General features: G+C 51.1%; 10 protein-coding genes across 10 annotated transcripts; 5 read left to right on the top strand and 5 right to left on the bottom strand.

Moving 5' to 3' along the window:
• Positions 1-350: 350 nt before the first annotated feature.
• Positions 351-2047, top strand: IAR55_002308 (tRNA pseudouridine(55) synthase; the record flags this gene model as incomplete). Its single annotated transcript, XM_066945423.1, has 5 exons — positions 351-427; positions 591-763; positions 819-874; positions 937-1091; positions 1174-2047. 5 exons carry the CDS (start codon positions 351-353, stop codon positions 2045-2047), a joined length of 1335 nt encoding a protein of 444 aa, XP_066804112.1.
• A 128-nt stretch (positions 2048-2175) lies between these two features.
• On the bottom strand, positions 2176-3656 carry IAR55_002307 (uncharacterized protein; the record flags this gene model as incomplete). Its single annotated transcript, XM_066945422.1, has 5 exons — positions 2176-2598; positions 2742-3160; positions 3279-3368; positions 3420-3460; positions 3529-3656. 5 exons carry the CDS (start codon positions 3654-3656, stop codon positions 2176-2178), a joined length of 1101 nt encoding a protein of 366 aa, XP_066804111.1.
• Positions 3657-3958: 302 nt separating this feature from the next.
• IAR55_002306 (uncharacterized protein) lies at positions 3959-5948 on the top strand (the record flags this gene model as incomplete). Its single annotated transcript, XM_066945421.1, has 6 exons — positions 3959-4062; positions 4212-4773; positions 4910-5048; positions 5132-5227; positions 5341-5536; positions 5660-5948. The coding sequence occupies 6 exons, from the start codon at positions 3959-3961 to the stop codon at positions 5946-5948; spliced, it is 1386 nt and encodes a 461-aa protein (XP_066804110.1).
• A 181-nt stretch (positions 5949-6129) lies between these two features.
• Positions 6130-8599, bottom strand: IAR55_002305 (uncharacterized protein; the record flags this gene model as incomplete). The annotated part of the gene is made up of 10 exons (XM_066945420.1): positions 6130-6512; positions 6572-6752; positions 6810-6916; positions 6972-7089; positions 7145-7710; positions 7769-7853; positions 7912-8178; positions 8249-8385; positions 8440-8475; positions 8542-8599. The coding sequence occupies 10 exons, from the start codon at positions 8597-8599 to the stop codon at positions 6130-6132; spliced, it is 1938 nt and encodes a 645-aa protein (XP_066804109.1).
• A 968-nt stretch (positions 8600-9567) lies between these two features.
• Positions 9568-11129, top strand: IAR55_002304 (uncharacterized protein; the record flags this gene model as incomplete). The annotated part of the gene is made up of 2 exons (XM_066945419.1): positions 9568-9856; positions 9931-11129. 2 exons carry the CDS (start codon positions 9568-9570, stop codon positions 11127-11129), a joined length of 1488 nt encoding a protein of 495 aa, XP_066804108.1.
• Positions 11130-11363: 234 nt separating this feature from the next.
• IAR55_002303 (40S ribosomal protein uS10) lies at positions 11364-12047 on the bottom strand (the record flags this gene model as incomplete). Its single annotated transcript, XM_066945418.1, has 3 exons — positions 11364-11532; positions 11616-11715; positions 11942-12047. The coding sequence occupies 3 exons, from the start codon at positions 12045-12047 to the stop codon at positions 11364-11366; spliced, it is 375 nt and encodes a 124-aa protein (XP_066804107.1).
• Positions 12048-12466: 419 nt separating this feature from the next.
• Positions 12467-13563, top strand: IAR55_002302 (uncharacterized protein; the record flags this gene model as incomplete). The annotated part of the gene is made up of 5 exons (XM_066945417.1): positions 12467-12509; positions 12822-12961; positions 13203-13286; positions 13396-13473; positions 13534-13563. 5 exons carry the CDS (start codon positions 12467-12469, stop codon positions 13561-13563), a joined length of 375 nt encoding a protein of 124 aa, XP_066804106.1.
• A 114-nt stretch (positions 13564-13677) lies between these two features.
• IAR55_002301 (uncharacterized protein) lies at positions 13678-16212 on the bottom strand (the record flags this gene model as incomplete). Its single annotated transcript, XM_066945416.1, has 8 exons — positions 13678-13772; positions 13821-14816; positions 14888-15039; positions 15103-15223; positions 15286-15631; positions 15706-15810; positions 15862-15930; positions 15994-16212. The coding sequence occupies 8 exons, from the start codon at positions 16210-16212 to the stop codon at positions 13678-13680; spliced, it is 2103 nt and encodes a 700-aa protein (XP_066804105.1).
• Positions 16213-16763: 551 nt separating this feature from the next.
• On the top strand, positions 16764-19647 carry IAR55_002300 (uncharacterized protein; the record flags this gene model as incomplete). The annotated part of the gene is made up of 7 exons (XM_066945415.1): positions 16764-18381; positions 18452-18655; positions 18715-18812; positions 18888-19078; positions 19144-19323; positions 19383-19546; positions 19613-19647. 7 exons carry the CDS (start codon positions 16764-16766, stop codon positions 19645-19647), a joined length of 2490 nt encoding a protein of 829 aa, XP_066804104.1.
• Positions 19648-20300: 653 nt separating this feature from the next.
• Positions 20301-24513, bottom strand: IAR55_002299 (uncharacterized protein; the record flags this gene model as incomplete). Its single annotated transcript, XM_066945414.1, has 8 exons — positions 20301-21365; positions 21424-21941; positions 21997-22214; positions 22271-22541; positions 22595-22841; positions 22894-23666; positions 23811-24374; positions 24432-24513. 8 exons carry the CDS (start codon positions 24511-24513, stop codon positions 20301-20303), a joined length of 3738 nt encoding a protein of 1245 aa, XP_066804103.1.
• Between the last annotated feature and the right edge of the window lie 148 nt (positions 24514-24661).

The raw sequence follows: 24661 nt of genomic DNA, 5'->3' as shown, positions 1-24661 counted from the left end.
AGAGGAGGAGATGGTGATGGTCAAATCGTGTTCGATAGCTATGCTCAGATTAGCTTATTAGCAGCTCATCCGTTGACGCGCACTAACTAGTCCGAGAGCCGAAGGGAGTTACGTAATATGCCAGTTATCTGTTTCAAAAGTTGGGATTTCGGTGCAGTGCGTTCGTTCCATCACGATCATCCAACGACAAATTCCATTCAGTTCAACTCTACAGTCGTGGTCCAACTCTTGATCTAACCCTTACCTTCACTCCTCCCCCAAGGACCGCGCCCGAGCGCTCACCCACCACGACGCTCCTCACTCGTCGTCCTCTCGGTGCTCTGCTCCGTACCACCGGTCTGACGTCCATCATGCCCAAAGCTGCTTCAACGCCTTCGTTCCCTTTGAATGGGCTGTTCCCGATTGCCAAGCCTTCTGGGCCTAGCTCGTGAGTCATGACGAATCCAATTCTCAATCTCTGTCTTGAAGATCAGCCGCTGCGGTCGGAAATGTTGGACTCCAGTCCTGCAAGACTCTGGCCTCCTACCCGTTAGGCCCCGAACAGGCACCTACACAGCTGTGACATGAGCTGAAACCGACTTACACTGCAGCATGAAATGTATCGACTCAATAACACCTCTCCTCCTCGATTCGAGACTGTTCGATGATCCAGTCAAACGATCGCAGCCTCAATCACGAAACAAGAGGAAGAAGAACCTCACTCATATGGGACTGAAAATAGGGCAAGGAGGGACATTAGACCCTCTTGCTGATGGTGTTCTGGGTGAGGAGTTCTGTCCTTATGATCGGTCCTCTAGCTAACATGGATGGGCCTGTAGTCATTGGCGTCAACAGGGGTACGAAACATCTCAATCAATTCCTCGAATGTTCAAAGGTATGTCTGAGCTTTAGATCCTCAGGTCAAGGTATACGCTGACAAGGTTGTACGATTCGTAGGAATATGAATCGATCGGCCTTCTCGGAGCAGCGACTACCTCATATGATTCGCACGACCCGGTGATCTCGACAGCGTCTTGGGAACATGTCACCAAGGAGGACATCGAGAAGGTGCTGGATCAGTTCAGAGGAGAAATCTTACAGACACCACCTATGTGAGCGGGTTCACTCCCATCGGAGGCCTGTCCGTTTCATCTCATGTTCTGGTCTTGTCCACTGAAATCGTATCGTACTCAGCTTTTCTGCTCTCAAAATGGACGGTAAACCCTTATATGAGTATGCACGAGAGAACAAACCGCTTCCTCGACCTATCCCTATCCGAAAATGTCAAGTCTCGATTGACCTCGTCGATTTCAGACCTGCTTCCGTCACCCCCGGCGATGGTGGACACGAGTATCGCTGGCCGTCAGAGAGATTAGATGCGGAAGGAAAGGAGATGTTTAGGAAATTGACGGATATCGTCCACGAGGCTCAGCATAAGGGCGCGGAAGGCGGAGAAAAAGAACCAGAAGAAGAAGCAAAAGTCGCCGAGGTGATCAATGCGGAAGCCAAAGCCCTTGATAGTCCGGATTATCCAGAGGTTTCGCCCAAAACAGGCTTACGACCGCCGACATTCACGGTCCGAATGACCGTCTCGAGCGGCACGTATGTGAGATCGATTGTGCACGATATAGGAGTTGCCTTGGGCTGTGGTGCCCATGTTGTCAAATTGACAAGAACGAGACAAGGCGAATTCTCGCTCTATGGCGATGAAGAAGCTCTGTCTACTTCTGCCGCATCGACAACATCCCCCGTCAAGATGGTCGGGAATCAGACACCAGACTTGGTCAGTATCAGCGAGACGGGACCGACGGGAGGATGTGTTCCGTGGGACGTGTGGGAAAGAGCCATCGCGGAGCAAGTGGCCGATAAAGCTCATGATGAGAAGGAAAGGAAAGATGCAATCGCCAGTGGGATGAGTGCAGAAGATATCCATATGTACTATAGTCAAGAGGCCGTGACGACGAGGAAGAGGGAAGGTCCACTGAAAGAATGGGAGACTGAAGTCTTGAGGAGGTTCAAGCCAGTTCCTGTACCTATCAACGGTGGGCATGGGTTTCACCCCTTGTAGCTGCGCGAGAGAGCTGCGTAAAGGAAAAGGGAGAAGTGGATAGATTAGGAGAGTTGTGTGGAGAGATAGAGAAGGAATAGGGAACACAGATACAACTTTGCGTATGGCAAAACGTAATTACAGAGCTATCACGCAGCGAGGGGGATCACAGTGATCTCCTTGCCGACCTTGAGATGTAGCGCTTCTACGATCCATCCACCACGAGGCTGACAAGCTAAGATCTTGGCTTCGAACTCGTCATTGAGCTTGGTAAAGATAGCGTCGGTTAACGGTGTCTTCATGCTCGAAGCATTCTCCTTCGATGGAGGAGATTCTGTTGGAGGTGTTAACGATGATGGAGAGCGAGACTTGACAGTGATGAGACCTGATTCCGGGAAATCACCCTCTGGTGATATCTGCATTTCATCGTCGACCACATCGATGTTCGTATTGGAGTTTGAGTCGATCAGTGTCCACGCGATGGATGTGTGAAATTCTGGATTTTCATGATATCTAGGCAGATGAACGATCTCAAGTAACGGATGGATGATCTTGTCCACGATGTCTTTGATCTGACTCAGAACTCTCAAATCAGCTTTGAGTCCTTCCGCCTTCAGTGGAACGCAAAGGATTCGCCCTCGACATGACAGACGAGAGCTGGTGGATACGTCTCTGATCCAATAAGGCAAGGATGTCTCGATAGGACTGGACTCACTTCCACTACACCTGCCCCTATTCTTAGAGCCAAGAAAGCTCTTCCACCACTTCCCTCTGCTCCTCCCGGAACACGATTGGCATACCCCTTGAATCTACCTGCCAAGCTGAGCTTGAACGGCATTGGACGGAACGAGGAGCTCGTGCCTCTGCTTGACTCTGAACTCCGTTTCGAGGTCAAGGTCGGATTTGGAGTCGGCCCAGAAGAAGTCGTCGGAATGCGATCTGGGTTGTCACGACTCAGTCTATGTCTGAGTTCATCTCGAAATGATTGGATCTGATGACGACGTAATGGCAATGGTTGAGTGAGAGAGACGTGCAAGGAAGGAATGAGAGGATTGATCGTGTGATCCGGGAGACAAGAAGATAGAGACGATATGGCCGAGTTCAAGGTCGTCCGGAGAGACGGTGGGATGGATACTGCGGAAGTTTGATCCAATGTCGAGGTCAGCCTGAGTCTTCGATCAGGATCGTCCCTCCGTCCAGGTACAGGAACGAAGGAGGCGAAGGCTAGGTGACGACGAAGTGATCGACCTACATGGGATGTAAACGTGTGTGTTGAACTCCCCATCAACGTATCGTCGCGTCCGCGTCCGTCCTTGATGCAAAGACGGATCATCTTTCGGTACTGCGTCGAGCCAATCAGTGTCAAGTACGGAGATCCTCTACCATGACTCGCCGGTATCAAAACTAGATGGGAGAGCTGGCAGCTTCCTTGGTCTGCAATTGTGTATTGATCCAGTCAGCGAAACGAGAGCAAGGTGATTCGTTGGATCTCGACTCCTCACCGCTTAGCGACAGGTGGATCCCCAGCAGCCGTGCGAGTTTGCGCGCTCGAACGAGAGGTCGTGTTCTCCAGAGTGTCTGCATCCTCCGAAGACGAGGACGGGGACGAGTCGTAGTCTACCAGAGCCATCTAATGTCATCTTTTTCAGGTCGCGCAGATAACATGACAACAACAACAACAGTAGGGAGATGTTTCGCGTCAAAGTTAGAATTTTGGTAGTAACGAAGTAATGTTTCAACTCTTTTTTTTTCTTTTTCTGACGAACCCGACTGATCTCTGATCTTGACCTGCATCTCACCTCGTCACATCTGCTCGCCTCGACTCGACTCCGGCTCTGAGGGCGAGTCCACAAAGCGACATCGAGTCAAGGTTTTGAGACAGCTGCAAAGGCTCGCATCGCTTCATTTTCCATACTGAGCGATATACCACAAATGTACTGGTACATCTCCTTTCTTCGACCTCCGCCTGTATCAGTGGCGAGCACGGCGGATGGGATCACGATAACTTCTCAGGTCGCGAATGATCTGCGGACAGAGTGAGTGTCTTCTCTGCCGCCTCTGCGATCTCATCATACAATCGTTCTCAATGACAGTTGCCCAAGTACAATCAATACATCGCTACTATCCAGCTTCACGTCTACGGTTGTTTGATGAGACCTTGCCTAATCTGACTGACCATCTGTAGACTACGATACGAACCCACCACAATCCACTACCAATGGCAACAGCTTCTCGACACGACCCCCGCTGCTCCTCTGCCCTCTCAAGAACTCACCACTTTCTTGCCCCCCGCTAGCACCTACAGGACCTTACATATCCCCTTACCGCCCAGACTCCAGATCGGCCAACGATGGAGACTCGGCCTTTTCTCCCCCTCCCTCTCGTCTGCATCGTCATCGCCGAATGGAACAGCTGGACCATCATCGTCAACATTATTAGATTTGACCAGTGATGAACCCGGGCTACCACTGGGCGTATGGAGCGAAGGGATCATCGTGGTTCGACCAGATTCTTCGACCGTAGGTCCAGTACGAGGGATGGGATCTACCACTAGCAATAGAGGAGGAGCGGGGAAGACGGATCCCAAAGAGGTTGTGAAGAATGGGAAAGCGAAAGGGAAAGGGAAGGAAAAAGAAAAAGATGAGACGGGTCCAAAACAAGGGAGGATCACGCGGGATTGGATGATACCGGGAGAGACAGGGAGGAGGATGAAGATTGTTGAACAGACTTCGTTCGATCTGGACAAGGTGAGTGAGGTCCTGACGAACTGTCTTGACAGGCAAGCAAGCTGGTGCGAATTGTCACCTTCTTGCCTCAATCTCATATGTTGGTCGAAGTGGAACTGAGCTGATTCACAAGAATTGAATGTCGATCGATCAACAGAAGATCTGGGATTCAGGCCTCGCTCTCTCATCTTGGTTGTTCCGATATCTACCATCTTCCTCATCCATCTCTCACCCATTAGGGAAGAGAGTGATCGATCTGCTCAACACAAAGCGCGATCTTAGAGTGGTCGAACTAGGTATGTGTCAAATGAATTGACAATATCGCATCTTGGCGAGCAACGACGCTGATGGTCTGCTCGATTGATCGATGGATCGATAGGGAGCGGGACGGGTCTGGTTTCCGTTGCTCTAGGTCTGGCTCTTCAAGATGACCATCTCTCCATTGGGAGAAGGGAGATCACAGCGACTGATCTAGGTCAGTGTCTGGCCTCCAGCTGTTTGGTCAACATGATTCTGCCATCTTCTTCAACTCAATCGATCTGAGCGCCTCCCTTCGAGCGATCAGCTTACCCTTTGCGCCTTTCGCAGAATCAGCAATACCTTTAATGGATGAGAATCTCGCTCTGAACGACTTGGAATATAGGTCATTGAGCAGTGCGGAATTAGACGGCGACGGCGCACCATCATCCCCGAGGAAGAGGCAGGTACATGTCGACGCTAGAGTGTTGGATTGGGATCAACCGATCCCTTCTTGGGTAGCGTCTCGATGGCCCGAACTCATCATGTGAGTCTTCAGCAAAACAGGCAGCTGTGCCTCTCCATTCATGGACCAGTCTTTCTTGCCTCAACTTGTCACTGCTGATCTTCCCCGGGTTATACTGATTTACGTTTCTCTCATCACGCACAGAGCCGCCGATGTCACGTACAACACTTCAGCTTTCCCTTCTCTCCTCCAGACGCTCACCACACTCCTTCAACCCCCGTCCAGGCCTTTGGATGTTCCTCCATTACTGGTGTTGGCTTATAAACAGCGTCATGAGGCAGAGAGAGAATTATGGTCCATGCTGAGAGGAAACGGAGTGGACATGGTGATGGTGGATACTATACCTGGAGCTGAGGAAGAGGGCCAAGTCGAGATTTGGGTAGGGGGAGCAGATCTACAGTCATATATTGGAGCTCGGCACAAGCCTGCCTGACCGTCGCACAAGATGTAATGTAATGCATACAACTCCAAAAACAAGGATCCAACGTGGTACGTCCTAAATATGCTGATTCTTCTTCTTCTTCTTCATTCTCCTGCTTCATGCTTTCTGCGACTTCTCCTTGGCCTCTTTCCTGCTGTATCTTCGTTGATACCTCAAAGACTTCTTCCACACCCTACGAACCATTCAGTCTGATCTCATGGGTCATCACCTTGCCACCGCCCAAACCCAGTCCCATCGAGACACTTATCCCATCTATCAACACGTGTCCTTCTTTCCCTGGTCCCATCCCTTTGACAGTCGGATCATAGGCCAACGTCAACATGCCCGATGAGACCAAGAAATCGAATATCCGACCGGACTTGTTGACGTCGATCTTCAACATCTTTCTAGCATCACGCCGTTTCAGTAGACCTTTACGACGTTCGTTCTCCCGGATGTACATTTCCTTAATGGTGAGATATGGTTTAGGAAGGACACGAAGAGATGAACAGAGAGATTGTTCTTCGGAAGAAAGGAGATCGAGTGATGCGGCATTGGCGAGATTGAGTGGTGTAGCTGTGAGGGCAGAAGATAATCAGCACCGAACAGGACCATTTGCACACCTTGATACTCACGAGGCTTCCTGCCCACATGCGCAACGGGTAATCTCGGAGTAGGCTCTCTGCTTTTCGGATCGATGCCCGGCGGTGGCGTACCGGTACCGCCATGTAAGAAACGATGCTGGCCAGCGTTGATCCGCGCACCGGTAGGTAAGACTTCCGGACGATCTCGCTGGACAAGGGGACGATAACCAGCCTGATAGACGCCAAGGTCAGCTTGATTCGTACTATGACCGTGACTGAATAGGCTCACCCTCGCAGCTTTGGCATTGTCGTACGCCTCTGCCTCTGCGCCTGTGGTGATACCCATCCGTCTATATTCTTGCAGCTCTGCTATTCTCTTCCGCAGATTTTGCTCGTCTGATATCCACGCGTCAGACATTGCATCATACACCCAAGCTCAAAGAACACTTACAAATTAGGCCCTCGATGAGCACTTCGAAGTCCTGAGCAGTCTGCAATTTCGCAAAGACTTTGTACCGTTGTATCAATTCTCTTTCATCTTTCGGTCGTTTTCGCTCCGCAGCTTGAATCTATGGATTGTCCCTTGTCAGCTCGGATGCGTGAAATATCATGACCATCGCTCACCTTCTTATGCTCTGTCAGACCTCGATCAAACAGAATCTCTTTGGCGTCCTCTCGCTTATCCAGCTTGGAGAAGTAAATATCCAACATCGCCAACTTCACTTCCAGCTCGTCCTCATCCTCTATATCTGGTTGGGGAATCGCTTTGGCTTTGCCTTTGCCCTTGTCCTTCTTACTATTCTTCGGTGACGATGAGGGATGACGGGATTGAGAGGTACTTGTTTCCGGCTGATCGTCCTCGTCCAAAGGCTCTGTCTTCAATTTGACCTTGACATCCTCCGGCTGCTCCACTTTAAGTCCCCCACCATTCGTCTTCTTCGCTTCATCACCTTCTTCGTCGTCCTCATCTTCGTCGTCCTCATCGTCATCATCAGGCGGTTGTGTCACCGTCGCTTCGGGTTGCTCATCCCCACCGTATTTCCAAACAAGTCCGAACTCCATATCCTTCACAGCCATCTCTGCTTCGTTGTCAACCTCGTGTTCAAACTCAAGTCGACCGGGCATGAACCCAGCTACTTCGTGATTGGTGGGGGCAGAGACAAGGGGTGCTGCGTTGGTCGGCGGTAGGGCTAAGCAGGAGTGAACGAGATCAGCAGTGTACTAGCTAGCAGGTACAAATCGACTTGCCGTGCGGCTTTCGCATCTCCTCTATCCGAGCTTTCTTCCTCGCCTGGAACTCGTCCGGATCAATATCAAAAGACCTATCCATTGGCTGCACCGATCGTCCACATCAACACCGTCTCGTCAAAGTCATTCCGTTTCATACTCACAGGCATGAATTCTCTCCTTCTCTTCTTTTCCGGGCCGTCCAATCCCGCATATTCTCCCTCTTTGACCCCGTTAAGTCCATCGGCGTTGTCATGGACACCGAGGTATACCTCGACGTAATGCTTCTCGCATTCCTCTTTCGTCCTCGTTCCAACATGCTGGGCCACTTCTAGCCAGTTTCCCAGCCCGTTTTGTATCAATCCTGAGATAAGGAGGAGTTCTTCGTCGGCTCCCCAATCGGCTGTGAAGATGGGTTGGGAATGTTGTTCCTGCAAGATGGCACGCAGTGACGCTTAGCTAGACGATCAGGTACACGACGGAGTGTAGACTATGACTCACAACCACCTTGTAATCATGCCAGGCTTTGTGTTGTAGCCCTTCCTTCCCTTCACAGAAGCAGCTGGGACATAGATCCACCTCTTCGCATTGCTTCATGGCACATTTTATTCGGACGGTGTGTGTGATGTCGACATGACCTGAGACATTGTCAGCGATATGTACGCTTTTGACGTTCGTGAGTGTACACATACAAAAGTCACAGGTGTATTTGATACCAGGTTCCGTGACTGACGGAAAGGAACAGGTCATGTCAGTTCTTGCCCCGGCAAACGCCAAGGTGATTCTCAGCTCACCTGGTCGATCATCCGGTTGAGCCGCATCGGTTCTCACTCTCCTCTGAGTGACCGTCATGTTGATGTATGTATGCTATATCTTTCGACCCCCCCTCTCCGTCCATATGCAACGAAGCAGGGGGTTGCTGTCACCTCGTTGTGATCTGGACTGAGATGTGTCGGCGATGAATGGTCACTATCGAAGCGGTTGACGCCGCGTGTGGAGGGCGGTGCCGTCCTATCTATCTTTTATATGACAGCTTTGTGTCCAGTCGCGTTTTGTTGTTATTCCGACGTGTTTATATGGCGGCCTGACACAGGGCTGCGCAGAGTATGTGAAGCGTCTCGTTCTGTCGATGTTATTTCGCTATCACCGAAATGACGACAATGGTGGATCAATCGTTGTTGACGAAATAAAGGTAGAATGTAAAAGGGTGATGAGATTCGGTTGTAGGTGGGATAACGAACAACGCCGAAGGGGACTTGACCTGCAGTGGCGAGTTCCTGTACGCCGTTGAACGAGAGCGTCTTGTCACTTTGTCTGCTATATGTGGGATCAACAAAGGTCGTGCTCCCAGTCCGAGTGATGACGAATACAGAGTAAGGTGTGTCACCGATAGGTCACTGTGACTGTACGGTGATAGGTTGTCGAAGGAGGAGGAGGCTTGTGGGAGCAGCGAGCGAGCAGCGAGCGAGCAGCGAGCGAGCAGCGAACAAATGATGATGATGGAGGCAGAGAGAGAGACAATCGATTATTCAGGGAAAACCAAGCAACAACACTCACACCTGATACCGCATCGGCCATTTGATTTCACCATGATTCACTCGTTATAACACCGAGATGTGGCGCCGGCATTCGATCATCCCCAATCTTCGGCCCGGTTCTCCCTTGATCCCCTCCACCTGATAGAGTACACCGCAGAGAACAGCACTCGAGTAGCATATATTAGTCACTCCCTTCTCCCTCCGTTGCCCTTTGCTACACATACTATGCCTACATCCTTCCTCAATTCCGTTCATATCCTCACACGAAGACTCGCAACGACAATGTCCACTTCCACGAGATACGATACGATCATCGTCGGTGCCGGTTGGTCCGGTGCCGTAGCGGCCAAAGAGCTGACGGCCAAAGGACGCTCGGTTCTCGTCCTCGAAGCGAGAGATCGCGTCGGCGGTCGGGCCAAGACCTATCTCGGGGGAGGTGCGAAGATCGACGTGGGATGTAGCTGGATACATGGATACAAGGAAGGGAATCCAACCAAGAAGCTCGCAAAGAGTCTAGGTGTGGAGGCACATCTGCCTAAACCTGCCGAAGGGGTCGTTTACGGTCCTGACGGTGAGTTTCTTGTCAGCAACTCTGGTCACTGAGCATGAGGATGGACGGGCACTGATACAGGATCTTTTGTGCAGGCCCCCTGCCAAAGGACAAGGTCGCAGCGCTTAGATCGTCGCTCTCCGCTGCTCAGGCTTCGTTCAAGCTTCCTCACCCAGCACCTGCCCCTTCTGCGTCTCTCGCCTCAGCCCTCTTCTCTTCTCAATCAGCTCTCTTCGGTTCCTCCTCCCCTTCATCCGATCCCGCAACGACTGACATTTCCTCCGCCTCTCCCGCCAACCCATCGGAAGCTACCCCCACACCCTCGACCGGTAACATCGACAAAACCCTAGCTGAAGGATTGGCCCGCACTCTTGAGATCCCGCTTGGTCTCAAGCTTGAGAAAGCGTCTCTCAAATGGGCAGGATGGGAGACTACGACTTCTTTCGCTGGATCAGATGCTGCCCCTGAAGGAGGCTATGAAGCTCTCGTCAACAAGGTCCTCGATTCTAGCAAAGCCCAAGTCGAGCTGAGCAAAGTGGTCGACTCGATCAAGAAGACCGAGTCTGGTGTGACTGTCCATACTTCGGATGGATCATCTTACGACGGACAGACAGTGATTGCCACTATCCCTCTTGGTGTTCTCAAGACTTTCTCGAAGGAATTCTTCTCCCCGGCTTTGCCTGAACGACTACAAGAAGCTATCGCTGGCACTCATGTCGGAGTTCTCGAAAAGTTGCTCTTACAATATCCTACCGCTTGGTGGCCTAACGCGTCGACCACAGGATCTTATACTTTCCTCCCTACTTCTCCTACTCCTACCGATAACTCCTCTATTGAAGAGATCTTTGAAGGATCATCACTTGTCGTCGCCAATTTCGCTGCTCCATCCTTACCAAGTCCTACTCCTACTCTTCTCACTTATCTGTCTGAAACACCCGCCAAGCTGCTACTCAAACAAGACCCCGCCGAAGTAGTCGAAGCGTACCACGCGTTCCTTGTCAAACGACTCAAACCATTGACGAACCCTCCCCAGCCGGAGAGATACAACTTGACCAACTGGCTCACTGACGAGTATTCGTACGGGGCGACCACCACACCATCGATAGTCTCGGATCATGGTGAAAGAAGTCCGATGGACTTTAAAGAGCTTGGAAGACCTGTCTGGGGAGGTAGATTGGGTTTCGCAGGTGAACATACAGAGATGGAACACAGGGGTAGTGTAGCAGGAGCCGTCGTCAGTGGATTTAGGGAAGCGGAGAGAGTAGATAGGTTGTTGGATTTGCTAGCAGAGTGATGGTGACTAGGTCGTCTTCAGGTAGTCTTATTGTAACCAAAAATAAAGTTGTAGATATACACATGTCAGTACCTGCAATGAGTGGAGCGAAACTATCTTTCTTGGAGGTGAGCAAGGTTTGCATAAGGACTATGAAAGTACCATGATCCTGAGTATACGAAACCAAACCAGGGCATCAAGGCATTTACTGGAGAACAATCGCAAATCAGCCGCTGGTCTGATGATTCTCTCTCTCTAGACGTCTGGACTCACAGCAGCGATGGTGACCTCGACCTCAACTCCGGGCTCCAGAGAGATGGAGGTGATCTGCTTGACGACGTCGGCGGAGGACTTGAGGTCGATCAATCGCTTGTGGATCCTCATCTCGTATCGGTCCCAAGTCTTGGAACCCTCACCACAGGGGCTGACAGAAGGAAACGCGACAAGCACGTCAGTATGGATGTGAGATACTCCCGCAGCGATAGGGCATGTTTCTGCTTGACTTACGTCTTTCGGGTGGTGTGCTTGAGGACCTTGGTGGGGAGTCGGACGGGGCCCTTGACCTGGAGCTCTCGGTCCTTGGCACGGCCAACGAGGTCGCCACAGACTGAGGGAGCGAACAGGTTATGGCGACGTAGTGAGATACGAGCAGAGGTCGGTTGGAGATGGTTCGAACATGTTGCGAGACGATCATTCCGATTCGAGCACGCGAGCAAAAGATGGTGATGGGATGAAAGACAGATGATCAGTCACTGTCTTTATGATAATGATCCACAACGACAGTTTCCCCGTCGCTTCTCTCCCTCGATTCATTGATCCGACCTCGCACTCACACTTCTCAAGAGGCTTGACGTTCTTGGAGGTCAAGGTGATCCTGATCTTGTGGATCTTGACGCCGGCAGCGCCAGTCTTCTCGAGATCTTCCTTGTAATCGGCCATTTTGATTTGGAATGTTTTTGGTGAAACAGCGACTTAGCTACCGTGTAGACGTGGGGATGGTAAGCTGGCAAAGTGACTGAATCTGGAGAGAGAAGAAGGAGAGGCCAGGTGTGAAAGATCAGATCGTTGAAACAGTGAGGCGAGTGAGTGAGTGCGCTGTCAGAGAGCGACAAAACGGGAGAATTTGGCGAAAATTTGGGTGACGTGGCAATCTCAATTAAGGAAAAAAACATGAAATGATTCCCGGGTATGGATACATTTGTTTCCGTCCCTGATCACCCCCCCTGGAGAACTCCGCTTTTTCCATCTGAGATTTTGAAAGTCGGATTGTAGAAGAACTGTTGCTTGTCGTCTCGTTGACGACACCTTCTCGAGTGCATGTACACCTCCACAACACCCAGCTGCTGCTCAAGTTCAAGATGGTACGACTCATCACGCATAACATGCTAGCTTGTCACGTTAGTGAGTGAGATCTCATGTCTCTCTATGCTCGGGCTTTCAAAGACCTAGCTGATGACATTGACCTTTTGTCTCTTCTCCTCCACTTTCCGTCTTCTTGGCGATTGCCTCTGTCTGCGGATACCACAAACCGCCCTCCAATTCATCTGACCGTCTCTGCCCTCATCATCAATATGTTCACCACTTCTGTCGTATCCGGCCATGTCAAACGTTCCTGCCGCTCTCACCCCAACTCCATCGCCTCCTCTCGCCAACTTGCCTTCTGTCTTCAACTGTAACGACGCTTTTGCAATTCCTCAACCGAACCGTAATCAGAGAACTGCACCAAGGACAATTTCCCCCTGGCATTCTCCGACGTCGAACTGGTAATCCGACCAGCACCCGAGAACCTCGAGTTCATAAATCGTTTCCTGCCGAAATTAGATTGGAAAGCATTGGTGGATACAGCTAGATCTGTGGGTGTTGTCGTCGTCATCTCGTTCCCGGTTGGAGGAAGGAGAGAAGCTGGAATGCAAGGCGTAAGGGTTCTGCGTTTTGGGTGTGGAGGGACGGGATGGAACCTTTCGGGGAGTACCTGGATCCCAGATGGGGGGAACGGAGGAATCGAGCGCAGAATTGCTGTCTGCGCGGCGGAACGAGATGAACAGGCTCGTATTATAAGCAGGAGCTGGAAGCTGACTTGACTTTTGTTCGTAGCTCGGTGATACGACATTGCCCGAAACTATGCCGGAGAGCATGACAGAAGACCAATTGAGGGCTTTACATCATGTTCTCATGGAGGTCGGTCGACCCTTCACTTCCCAGTCCTGGTGTCCTGATCGGCTTCGCATTGCCTGACCCACTTCTCTCCCGATCGGTCGCTTCGGCTGACCAGTGAGCACTCCCGCAGATGCACGTCGAAGAAGGGAATATGACTTGTAGAGGATGTGGACATGTTTACCCCATCTCAAACGGTATCCCAAATATGGTGAGCTGTCTGTTCATCGACAGTATCCACTGAGGTCAGGACAGCTGACATTTTTCGCAGTTATTGGCAGAGCACGAAGTCGGAAGATGATGCTAGTCCCGCAAACGAAAAGTCAAGATTTGGATATGTTGTACGATTATATAATGATATATACCTGACTGGTATGAATGCATGATGCAATCACTTGTGTCAACTTCTCTTCCATCATCTCCATTGACCACCACCGCCGCCATTGCCACCATACTGTCCATTGCCATTGTTGTTCTTGCCGTATCCCGGCGGTGGTTGACCGCTGTACCCTTGAGGTGGAGGCGGTGCTCCGTAGTTCCCTCCTCCAGATGGCGGACCTTGTCCTTGTCCTTGCCCGTTATACCCTCCCCTTGGACCATATCCTGCTTGCTGTTGACCGTAACCTTGTGCTTGGCCGTGTGGAGCTTGACCTGGTGGAGCACCGTACGGGTTTGAAGGGGTGAGAGGTCGACCATATCCGCCGGTTGTAGGAGGGAACTGTTGTTGAGGTGGTGGTTGTGGTGGAGGATGACCGCCATATCCTCCTTGCCCCCCATATCCACCACCTTGTGTAGGTCCACCATGTCCTCCTGCACCTCCATTGAATCCACTCGCGGTCGGACCTCCACCATTTCTCCTCCCCGGACCGCTATCCCTGTCCCTGTCGAAGCCTCCTCGTCCTTCTGGTGCAGCCGTTTTCCGCAACATCTCATTCTGACTAGGCAAGGGACCTCTAGCTCTGGGGAAACCATTCTCCCCCCCTCCTTGAGCCGGTGTGGAGGTCGAGGTCGATGAGCCACCTTCACCCCATTGCCTCGTAGGTGCATTCCCACCAGCATATCCTCCAAAGCCAGGTAAGGCGTTTCCGCTAGGTCCATCCGATCTGCCTCCTCCTCCTCCATTTGGGTTTGGAGTACTGTATCCACTACCTCCATTCACTGCAGCTACCAGATTTGATAATCCTGGCAATCCACCGTTTCCACCAAGACCAAGATCGTTGTTGAAATTATCCCTCTTGGTCTTGTCAACACCTCCCATCTCCGCTTCCATATTCAATCTCAACGCTTTCTCCTCGCCCACATGCCATCGATCGTTCTCATGTCCGCCAACAGGTCTTGCACGACTCCAGAACCTGGCTGTAAAGTCTTTCGAGCCGGAACAGAGCAGGTGACCGAGTGGATGGAACGATAGTGAGAAGACAGCGTCTTCGTGCGCTGCTTCGAGGGATGTGAGTGGTTTCGAAGGATCGGGTGAAAGGAGAGAATAGTAGTTGATCGTTCCTGCTGCATCGCCGGAGACGAATAGGTTGTGGTGTATCGGATGCCATTCGAGACCTGCGATCGAAAAGTGTAATCAGCTAGATGCTTTTTCGGTCAAAACACGATGATATGAGAAGATGACCCACAATTGATCTCCTTGGTGTGTCCTGTCATCGCCTCTAATTCTCTGAATGTCCGAATATCGAACAAGCGGACAACACTATCTCCTCCTGCCGTTGCCACGAGGTGTCCGTCTGGACTCCAACTACAGGTGTTGATGGTGGATTTGTGCGAGTGTCTGGGACAGAGCACGTCAGCTGAATCGAACAGTTATCAATAGAGAGGGAAGGGCTCAACTCACAGTGTACTAAGATCTTTGCCCGTTCTTGGATCCCAGAATTTGACCAACATATCTTTACTGCCGCTGACGACCAATCCTTTCGTAGGATGCCAGTCCACACAACGTACATCCCAACCGTGTCCTAGTTTACGTACCGGATCAGCCTACCCTTGCTGCCAACGGCTCTCCGAAAAAAGGACTCACCACTCAGGACCTTTTCCTCTCTCGCTTCTCGATAGCTCCAGATCTTGACCAACCCATCATCACCTCCCGTGACGAACCGCTCATCATTCGGACTCCAACTGACACCATGACAAGCTTCCCTATGACCTTGAAAGCCGTGAATGTTGGTCAAATGTGGTGTAAAGTATTTGATCGTTCCCGTCTTGTCAGTCGACACTAGCGCTTGACCGTAATGTGAATAGGTGAATGATCGAATAGAATCGTCATGTACCTGGGTGATCGACTCGTAGTTGAAGGAAGACCCGTTCCATAACGTGAACTGACCTTTGTCGTTTCCAGTGAGTAAACGTCGAGCATCAGGTGTCCACTACGAAGACATAACGAGTGATTGAGGTCAGTCATACAGGGGTACAAATCCAAAAGAGGAGGAGCGACACATACTCGTACTACTCTTGTCGGTGATCGCTCTTTATTGATAGATGTATGTACCCAATGATCGCATATCGAGGTTGATGGATTCAATCGATGAGCAGCAGGGGGTAGAACCTTTGTTCGTCTATCAGCTATCGGTACCTTCTGGAGACAAGTTTAGCTTACATTCACTATGTCAGATGGATTTGGATGTATAGCTGGTCTGAACTCAGGGTTCCCCCTCATCTTCGTGATCTACCCATTGCAATCAGCATTGCAACCATGACGAGCGATTCTAACGGTATATGGTCCACGCACCATACGCCATTTCTGTACACCACCTTGATAATCGACCGTCCGTCTGGGTTTGATCTTTCTCTTCCTGTCATCTCCACCTTGTCGCGTCACAGCAGCTTGATAGGCAGCTTGTTCTAGTACTTCTTCGTTGTCCGGGTGATTCGGTTCGAGATATCGCGTAGGTTTCCAAGTGTCTGGACCGCGTGAGGGTCCAGCGGTGGCAGAAGTGCTGGTGGTCATGCTGGATGTCGGGCGGCAGTGGAGTATGCTAAGCTTGTCGTCTCTGTTTGCCTGTATCCGTTCCTCACTATCGGTTGTCACTCATGATGCTGTGAGATAATGATGATGCACAACAAGGAAGAGATGAGTGTGACGATTGGGATCATCAGTAGACCGGGGTTTATTTTCAGTGCGACATCAAAACGCCGCCGCTGTCCACTCTACTACCTCCAGCATCATGTCTCTAAACCCACATGATAGTTTTGCATCATCTTACCTTGCATCTCCCCGTCGACATAACTTTTCAATCAACCCTGGCAAGATCTGGACCGAGTGACGTCCACCTGCGTATGGGCGTCAGTCATCATGGCGTCGGCACACGATACGCTTCATTAACTTGTCACAAAGCCGAGTCCCTCTTTTGATTCAACTGGTAAAATCTTCCGAACCCTTCCTTTCCTTAACAACAACAACAACAACAACAACAACAGTAACAGTAATAATAACCGTAGACCCGAATCTTCTTCGTCTTCTCCATTTCAGGGAATCCGGTTACGGTGCGTGTCGCTACGATGGTGTACGATCCTATACGCGATTGCGAGGTTCCTACCCCAACTACCACCAACAACAATGATCATTGGCGATATCCTTCAGCACAGTCCTCCCCATCGAACCATCATAATCCCCAACCGGAATATCCACCTCGACCTCCATCTTACTCAAGCAACTCCTTCTCCCCTCCTCCTCCTCCTCCTCCTCCATCCGTACCGGGACCGAGCAATCTGAGAGGATTGTTGAATGATGCGCCGTTGGATCGCCGACAAGGAAGCGATAGGACAGCTTCCATCTCCTCCATTCCAGAGGAGGTTGAAGACGGGTATGGAAACGGACAGAGAGGGACACGGCTGCGCAATATTCTCAACGAGACTCCTTCTCAACCCATCTCCAAATCCAACTCTAATTCCTCTCTCCCGAGATCTTCCCCATCAAATCCTTCACCTGGATCTAGACAACGACTTCTAGATCCAAACGGTTTCCTCACACCTGCCACTCCGACATCGGCTTACCCATACTCTCGATCTACCGCTAGTCGTTCTCCGCATCCGCAGTATAGCCCGCAGAAGCAGAACGTACCTCTACCTCATGGCTACCCTGTTCACGATCCGGCAGGGTATGGAGAACCATCCCAGTATCGAAGAGAATCAGCTGCCCAAAAACCTATGTTGCCACCCCAACAACCTATTCATAGCAGCGAGTACTTCGATCACGAACGTCGGACCCCCTCCGGAAACGGTCCCCAGCATGTTCCAACACGTTCGCCGTCGTTCTCTGTGTCTCCTCGGAGTCAACACAAATCCCTCCCATTTGCCAGCTCGAGACCTGGTTCCTCAACTGGGACTTCCCACCCATTCGATTATCCTCCCACGCATCAGCTCGCGACTTCTCCTACGACATCGTCCCGACGTATGTCGGAAGATCAACCTCGACCTACCTCATCGAGCTCCGCTGCTGATAGACGGTATTCCGAACATGGTGCGCCAGGTGTTCCTACACGTCGATCGAGCCAAGCGTCAGTGGCGGGTTATTCTGCTCCTCGAATGACGCCAGTCCACTCACTCTCGCCCATACCACAAGCTCGTGGCCTACCATATCATCCAAATCGCCATTCCGAACCAGGCAGCGTGCTTTACCCTATCAGTCAAGAAGAAGTGGACCGCCTGCGCGGTCTTGCTCAAAAGAACAACCCTCTACGAAATCGCAAACGTAATAGGCCGTTGCCTTCTTGGTCCGGGCCGTCACCAGGTCCCAAACAGGGCTACCCATCAGAAGGAGACTCGTCGTACTTCCCCCCGCAGGTCGATGATGGTCAATCCTTCCGAAGATCATCGAGCTTTGTCGAGCGACGAGGATCCATCACCAGTTCAGGCAGACCTTCCGTTACGCCTACACCGGGGGCATCTTTTGCGGCAAATCAGCACGGCTATCCACCAGCCTTCGATGAACCCAATCTACTTCCTCAAGGAGCGTTGACGAAACCTACCAGGCAGAGAAAGACTGGCGGGAATGGTGACGGTGGCAATCATCTCAAGAGACCTTCCGACCGTGATGATGCGGATGGACATGACACCGCGAGAAGGAAAGTTTCGGGGGTACATTACGTTGGTAATGTAGCTGCTGTAGCGAACCACTGTAAGTGTTTAACCAAATTTGTTGAGATGATCGTCAATTGACTGACTGACTGACTTCGGCTATCCAACAGATAACGCCCGGCCTGAGGTAGGAGTGGACGGTCGTGAATTATCACCCATCATTGGATTGAAAAAGTTCAACAACTGGATAAAGTCTGTCCTCATAGGGAAGTTTGCGCATCGACCAAATGGGAAGGTGTTAGATGTGGGTTGTGGTAAGGGGGGGGATCTGAACAAATGGAAGCAGGCGCGAATTGCGCTCTACGTCGGTCTAGGTGAGTCTCCTTGCAGGACTGGATTTCGGGATTCGAGCTGTATCTGACGATGTTTGCAGATCTGGCGGAGACCTCGGTGGAACAAGCGGCAGAGAGATATTCGCGAATGCAGAGAGCCAATTTTGACGCGTACTTCTACGCACATGATTGTTTCTCGGTGAGTTAGGTGTTTTACCTTCTGTTTTCAATCGAATTGTACTGGAGCTGAGCTGATGCAAATTCATCTTCGCAGAAAGCACTCAGTGATGTTCTGCCGGGACAACTGCAAGTCAAAGATCTGTACGACAACGTGACTATGCAGTTTTGTATGCACTACGCGTTCGAATCAGCGTCCAAGGCAAGAATGATGATCGAGAATGTTTCGCGGTATATGAGGAAGGGAGGAAAATTCATAGGGACAATTCCTAATGCTGAGCTTCTTTTGTGAGTGCGACGCTCGAGCGGATTTTGAATTAGTCCAATTCTGATGCGATGTCTGCCACACGTAGAGATCGACTCAATCAACTACCGGAAGACGACGAGGAGCTGCGATTCGGCAACTCATGCTATTATGTCCAGTTCACCGAACGGAAACATAAGGGCCTATACGGACATCAATATCGATTCTTCCTCACCGACGCAGTGGAGGATGTACCAGAGTACTTGGTGGATTGGGAGAACTTTGAGTCGTGAGTCGGGCATTCACAAGAAGCTTCGATCAGTAGGTTAGCGCTGACTTTCGAGGCAGCCTTGCGATGGAGTACAAACTTCGATTGGTGTACAAAAAGCCTTTCCATGATATCTTGCAAGAAGAGCAGGGCTCAAGAGATTTCGGTCCGTTGTTGGGCAAGATGGGAGTCGTCAATGCCGATGGGGAGAGCGCGATGGACGCGGATCAATGGGAAGCAGCCAGTGAGTAGAGCAGTGTCTTTCACGTTGAGGAGAGAGTACTTTTTGCTGATAGTAATGTATCAATAGATTTGTACATGGCATTCGCCTTCGAGAAGATGTAGGGGCGCAGAAGGCCACAGTTCGTCCAACGGCAGGGAGTACCGCTCAGGAGAATCACCGACCATGATGTCTGCAAAGTTTTGGAGCGTGGAAGGGAGAAATGGGGACGATCCGTGTCTTGTTCTTGACCTTGACAGACTTTGTCACATGACCGTTCGTGAGAAGGGAACAGGGGGGAAACGGATGCGAAGGTCATACCAAAATGTCGTTTGGGCGTCGACGTTTTCGTCTTCGTCGAGTTGTACATGGGTTTTTCAGGGATAGAAATGGATGTTTTCTCCATTCTATCACATTCAAACATTCGATAGCGCTGGACATGACTTGTTGCAGCATACACAGCCATATGCATATCTCATCTTGAAAGTTTCTATCTGTGTGTTTTGTGCTTGCCATGAACTTTGGTGAGCATGACCTTTACTTAATCAAGTGTAAGAGCCATCTTTAGCACCGCCACAGTAAGACGTTGTATGATCGCCATGGCCGACAGGTTGACCAACTAGTCAAGTGCAAAGAGCGTCAATGTGCATGTGTAACCAATACAATGCATCATGATCTAAATGCTTCGTATCAATGCAAAATCCACACTGACAGCAGAGTACCTCCCTCTCTTCATCCCTCCTCTCACCTCGACTTCACTCATGTTCGACGCGCCGTCTTACCACGGATTTTTCTCCGCCCACTCTTCTTCTTCTTCCTTCCGCTTCTGATCGATCCCTCCTGCAACTCCATCACCACCACCACCTCCTCCGATACCTGACCAACCATTCGTACCGCTCGCGAAAGGGTTCATCAATTCAGGCGGATGTGGTCTAGCAGGCGGTGCCGATCTGACAGGCTTTGTTTCCTCTTTCGTTCCCGATCCCCAAGTGTTCCACGAGAACGATGATCTTCCTCCAGCACTGGTGCTGCTGCTTTCCACACTTCCTCCAGTCATTAATGGTGGAGAATTGCTATCCCCTGATATGGACGCTGGTGTATCCCACGTTGGAACCGAGACGTCGACATCAGCCAAGGCCAACCCTCTCATCCTCTCTGTTCCACCAATATCTCCTTCGTCTTCATCTGGACTCGACATTGATGCAAATCTCGAGATCGAGGCGCTCTTACTTGTCCCCCCGATCGGTCCTGTACTCCAAGCGTTGTCCGTCGGCGGTGGTGGACTGACCTGTACGGCAATCGAATCGGACGTGTCGGTGAAGGAAGCCGGAGGAGGAGCTGAACCACTTCTTTCTAGCGGTGCTCGAACATCTGTGTGCAACGAATCAATCGGTCTCGCAACTGGTTGTTTCAACTTATTCAGGTCGATGTCTTTACCCAATTCTCGTGAGATCGCCTGGAAGTCGAATCCTGCAGTCTTCGGTATCGCCTTCAAAGTTTCTTCTTCTTCTCTTCGAGCTCGTTCTATCGCGGCTTGTTGTTGTGCTTCTTGTTCCGCTTCTAATTTCCCGGAAGACAAATCACCCAGATCGGCTTCTTCTCGAGGCGGTAGATCATCGTCGTCATCGTAATCGTATTCACCACCTTTCGCAGGGTTCGGAGATGGGCCTCCTGACGTGCCGCCCGAATTAGGCTTTGGAGTGCTGGTACCAGAAGTCGAAGATCGTGACGCCTTATCCTTGACGGGGAAGATGCCCAGAATCTTCTTTCGATTGCGCTTCGCTTCCTCTTCCGCCTCGTTAACAATCGTCCTTTCTTGAACACTCATATCCGTCTCCGGGTCCTGATGAATCCGAAGATCATCAGTAATTGGCCATCTCACTGTCATCACATTGACTTACATCTGGCTCGTCAAAGTAATCCGCGGTGACTGGGAATCCCACTTTAGCCAACAGTAACGGCATGCAGCTTCTATAACTCATGTGACCCGTTATGATCTCAGTGACATCAACATTCTCCAATCCTGCCACAGTCTCCACGGGTCTCAGCCCAGCCACGGTATTTACACCACCAGTGGTAGCTCTGAAAAGGTATCCAAGCATCCAGTCATTTGTAGCATAGCCGTTGACAAATCGACCTGCTACGACGCTTCGTACGTCGAGCCATGTGGCCTTCGACGCTGTGACAGTTGTTCCGAAGATGAACACATCTTGCACCAGACCATATGCCTTATGTCGGGCCAGTTCGATCAAGGCATAGAAGATAGCTCGGGCACCAAGCGAGTACCCTATGAGTGAGATCGGTCGTACGCCGGCATGTCTTTGGAGGATCGTGTCTGCCAGAACAAGACCGGCCGCCCGTGCTCGATCCAAGGCGTTCGACCATGGATTATCAATCAAGTAACCAAGCTTCGTCAAGACTATATTACTATCAGCGATATGACAGCGCAAATGCAAGGACAAGGATACGCTTACTAATCGGCCATTGAAGAGCACTCAGCAACGCAGTCATCACTGTCGCCTGCAACACCTGCTGCCCGACTTGGGTCAAGATCTCTCCCGTGAGGATGGTCATTGCGCTTCCCATCTCTGCCATCATTTCAGGCTCCCAGAACACCGAGTAAACATCGCCGACGATCGGATCCAAGACAGAAAACGGTAACCTGACGTCGTCGACTTTGCTTGCCATAAAGCTTTATCCTCGTCTCAGATCAGTGGAAAGACATCGAAAATGTACAGTCTTACTCACCCTCCAACCGTGATATAGCAGCTGACACGCTTGTTGTTGTGCAGCGGCCGGAACTCAAAGGTCCTTACTTCTCTCGTACGCTTCGCCATGCCTTTACCGGCGATATTCGCACCGGTGAGAACACCACCAGTGGTGATCATGGCTGCTCCTCCTGCTCCGGCTAAGAAAGTTCCAGTACCAGTGATTCCGACAGTCGCGAAGGCCGCACCCAGCCCCGCTCCAATGAAAGGTGCCATCAGTCCCGCCGAAAGTCCAATGATCAGTCCACCGCCTAGCGGTCCGTAAGCGAAAAATATCTCGGTCGATGTCATGTAATCGACTTACCAACAGCAGCCGCCCCCATCATGGCATATCGCTTGTTTCTCGCAGCCTTCCTCCGCCCGTCGATGATATCATTCTGCTCTGTCTTCTCCACTCCTTCTTGGATTTCCAACGCCTCCGTCACCCGATTCTCGAATCTGGCAACGTCGAGCCAGCCGAATCCCAAAGCAGACGCGACATGAAGAAGGAAAGCACGTGAACGAGCATCGTACACCGAGTCAGCGATGAGAACGAGGAAAAGATCACACAGCTGAGAGATACTGTCAGTGAATCCACACAGCTGAAGTTCACGTCTCACTCACGACCGTCCACCGGATGTCTAGCGTGACCAGCTCGTCTGTATTTGATAGCGATGTTGAGACACCTGGTAACGATGGAAGAGCAGCAGGCACATCCGGCTCGTCAATCTGTAATGGAGGAGCGTTGTGATCTGCAGGATGTACAGTAGGTGTTTTGTCTGGGTCATGCTCTGGTAGTGTCTGCTCGGTATTTGTAGGCAATAGTGATATTTCGGGATCTGGGGAAACAGCAATGGGAGATGTTGCAGGTACAGGAGAGGCAGCAGATAGTTCACGGGGAGGTGGCGAGAGGAGACTTCCAATATCGCCATCGTTGTCATCTGCATTGAAAGATGGTAGCAGAGTGGGTTTGGCTTCGGGCGACCTGGCCTTTGAAGAGGAAGACACAGGAAGTTGATCTTCGCCATCCTCGTCCTCGCCGAATGGATTGATCGATTTGGTGGCAGTGGGACGCACAGGCGAAGGCTTTCTTGCAGAAGAGGGAGAGGAAAACGAAATGGCAGCGCTCGCTCTAGGCTGATAAGGAGGAGGTGGTGCTTCTGTATTCAGATCCTGCTGCGACGCGTCCGCTTCTTCCGATTGCAATCGTTCCTTCTCTGCCTGCACCATCTTCTCCTCCTCCTTAGCTTCTATCTCGGCAGCCGCATCCAAGTCTGCCTTTTCCTTGGCTTTGGGATCGTAGTCTGGGTTGTTGACGGTGTGCGTGGTCATGAGAGCGGGGACGAGATCGGAGGGGTCCACTCCGTGTTCTGCGAGGCTTTCGATCATGCGTTGTTCTGTGGACGGCCAGGAAAGCGTCAGTACAATGACTTCCTCACACGTAACAGTCGGGCGAAGGCACACGCCTGCTGTACACTGATGCCAGAGGAAGCTGTGTCGATGAAGGGAGACTGCGCGACAATGGAAGATCAAACACTCACCCTCTTTGGCCAGCTCCATGTGTTGATACAACCTTGCCATGATCTTCAACATCCAGATATGACCACTCTCCACAACGGGGACCTCGTTCTTCCCCTTTCCTTTTCCCACACCCAACTTGCTCTTGACCTTGACACCTTCCCAGCCTCTTCCCATATCTCTCAGCATCCTCCTCGCTATCAGTTGACACAAGCCGACATAAGCTATCCTCTGACCTTCCGTGAGCAGCTCCTTCGTAGCTTGCATCTGACTCAATGGCGTCATCGCCTTATCCTCGTCGAAGAGATATCTCGTCCTCATATGAACTTCCTCCGATTCCTCATCTTCGTCCAATCTCAAGCGAGTGTAATCTGATTCGTCCTGAGCGACTTTTTCACGCCATGAATCGGTCAACAACGTATCCGCTTGAACTTCCAGATGCGTTCCCGTAGCGTTTCCGGTCGAAGTAGATCCACCTGCAGCAGAGAATGTGTCGTCGAGTCGGGCTGGTGGTCTGTAATGATATCGTTTTTGATCTTCCTCATCTAGTCCGAATGGATTGTCGTCGGAACGAACAACGGGCATATCTACATATCAGAGTCAACGGCCAATCAGACCAGCAGAACCCACACAACGGAACTCACCCTGCCAACCATCATCATCCTCCACATCAGGCCAAGTGTGCACAGCGGGAGTCGAGACTGCCCGCCGAGGTGAGGGGATCATGTTCGTGTGTCCATCAATGAGGACAGACGGGGTCGTCCGCAACTGAAGTGTGCTGAGTGGTAGAAGGGTGAGAAGCGTAGAGTAAAACAGCTGCTTGCGTAGATAGGAGTCTGCGTCCCCTTCTGTGATTCTGACCTGACTGTAGGGT

Source organism: Kwoniella newhampshirensis, chromosome 4 (genome assembly GCF_039105145.1).
Source record: "Kwoniella newhampshirensis strain CBS 13917 chromosome 4, whole genome shotgun sequence".
Classification (NCBI taxonomy): Eukaryota; Fungi; Basidiomycota; class Tremellomycetes; order Tremellales; family Cryptococcaceae; genus Kwoniella; species Kwoniella newhampshirensis.
Note: the sequence above shows the minus strand (reverse complement) of the source record. Positions and strands in the feature narration are given on the sequence as shown.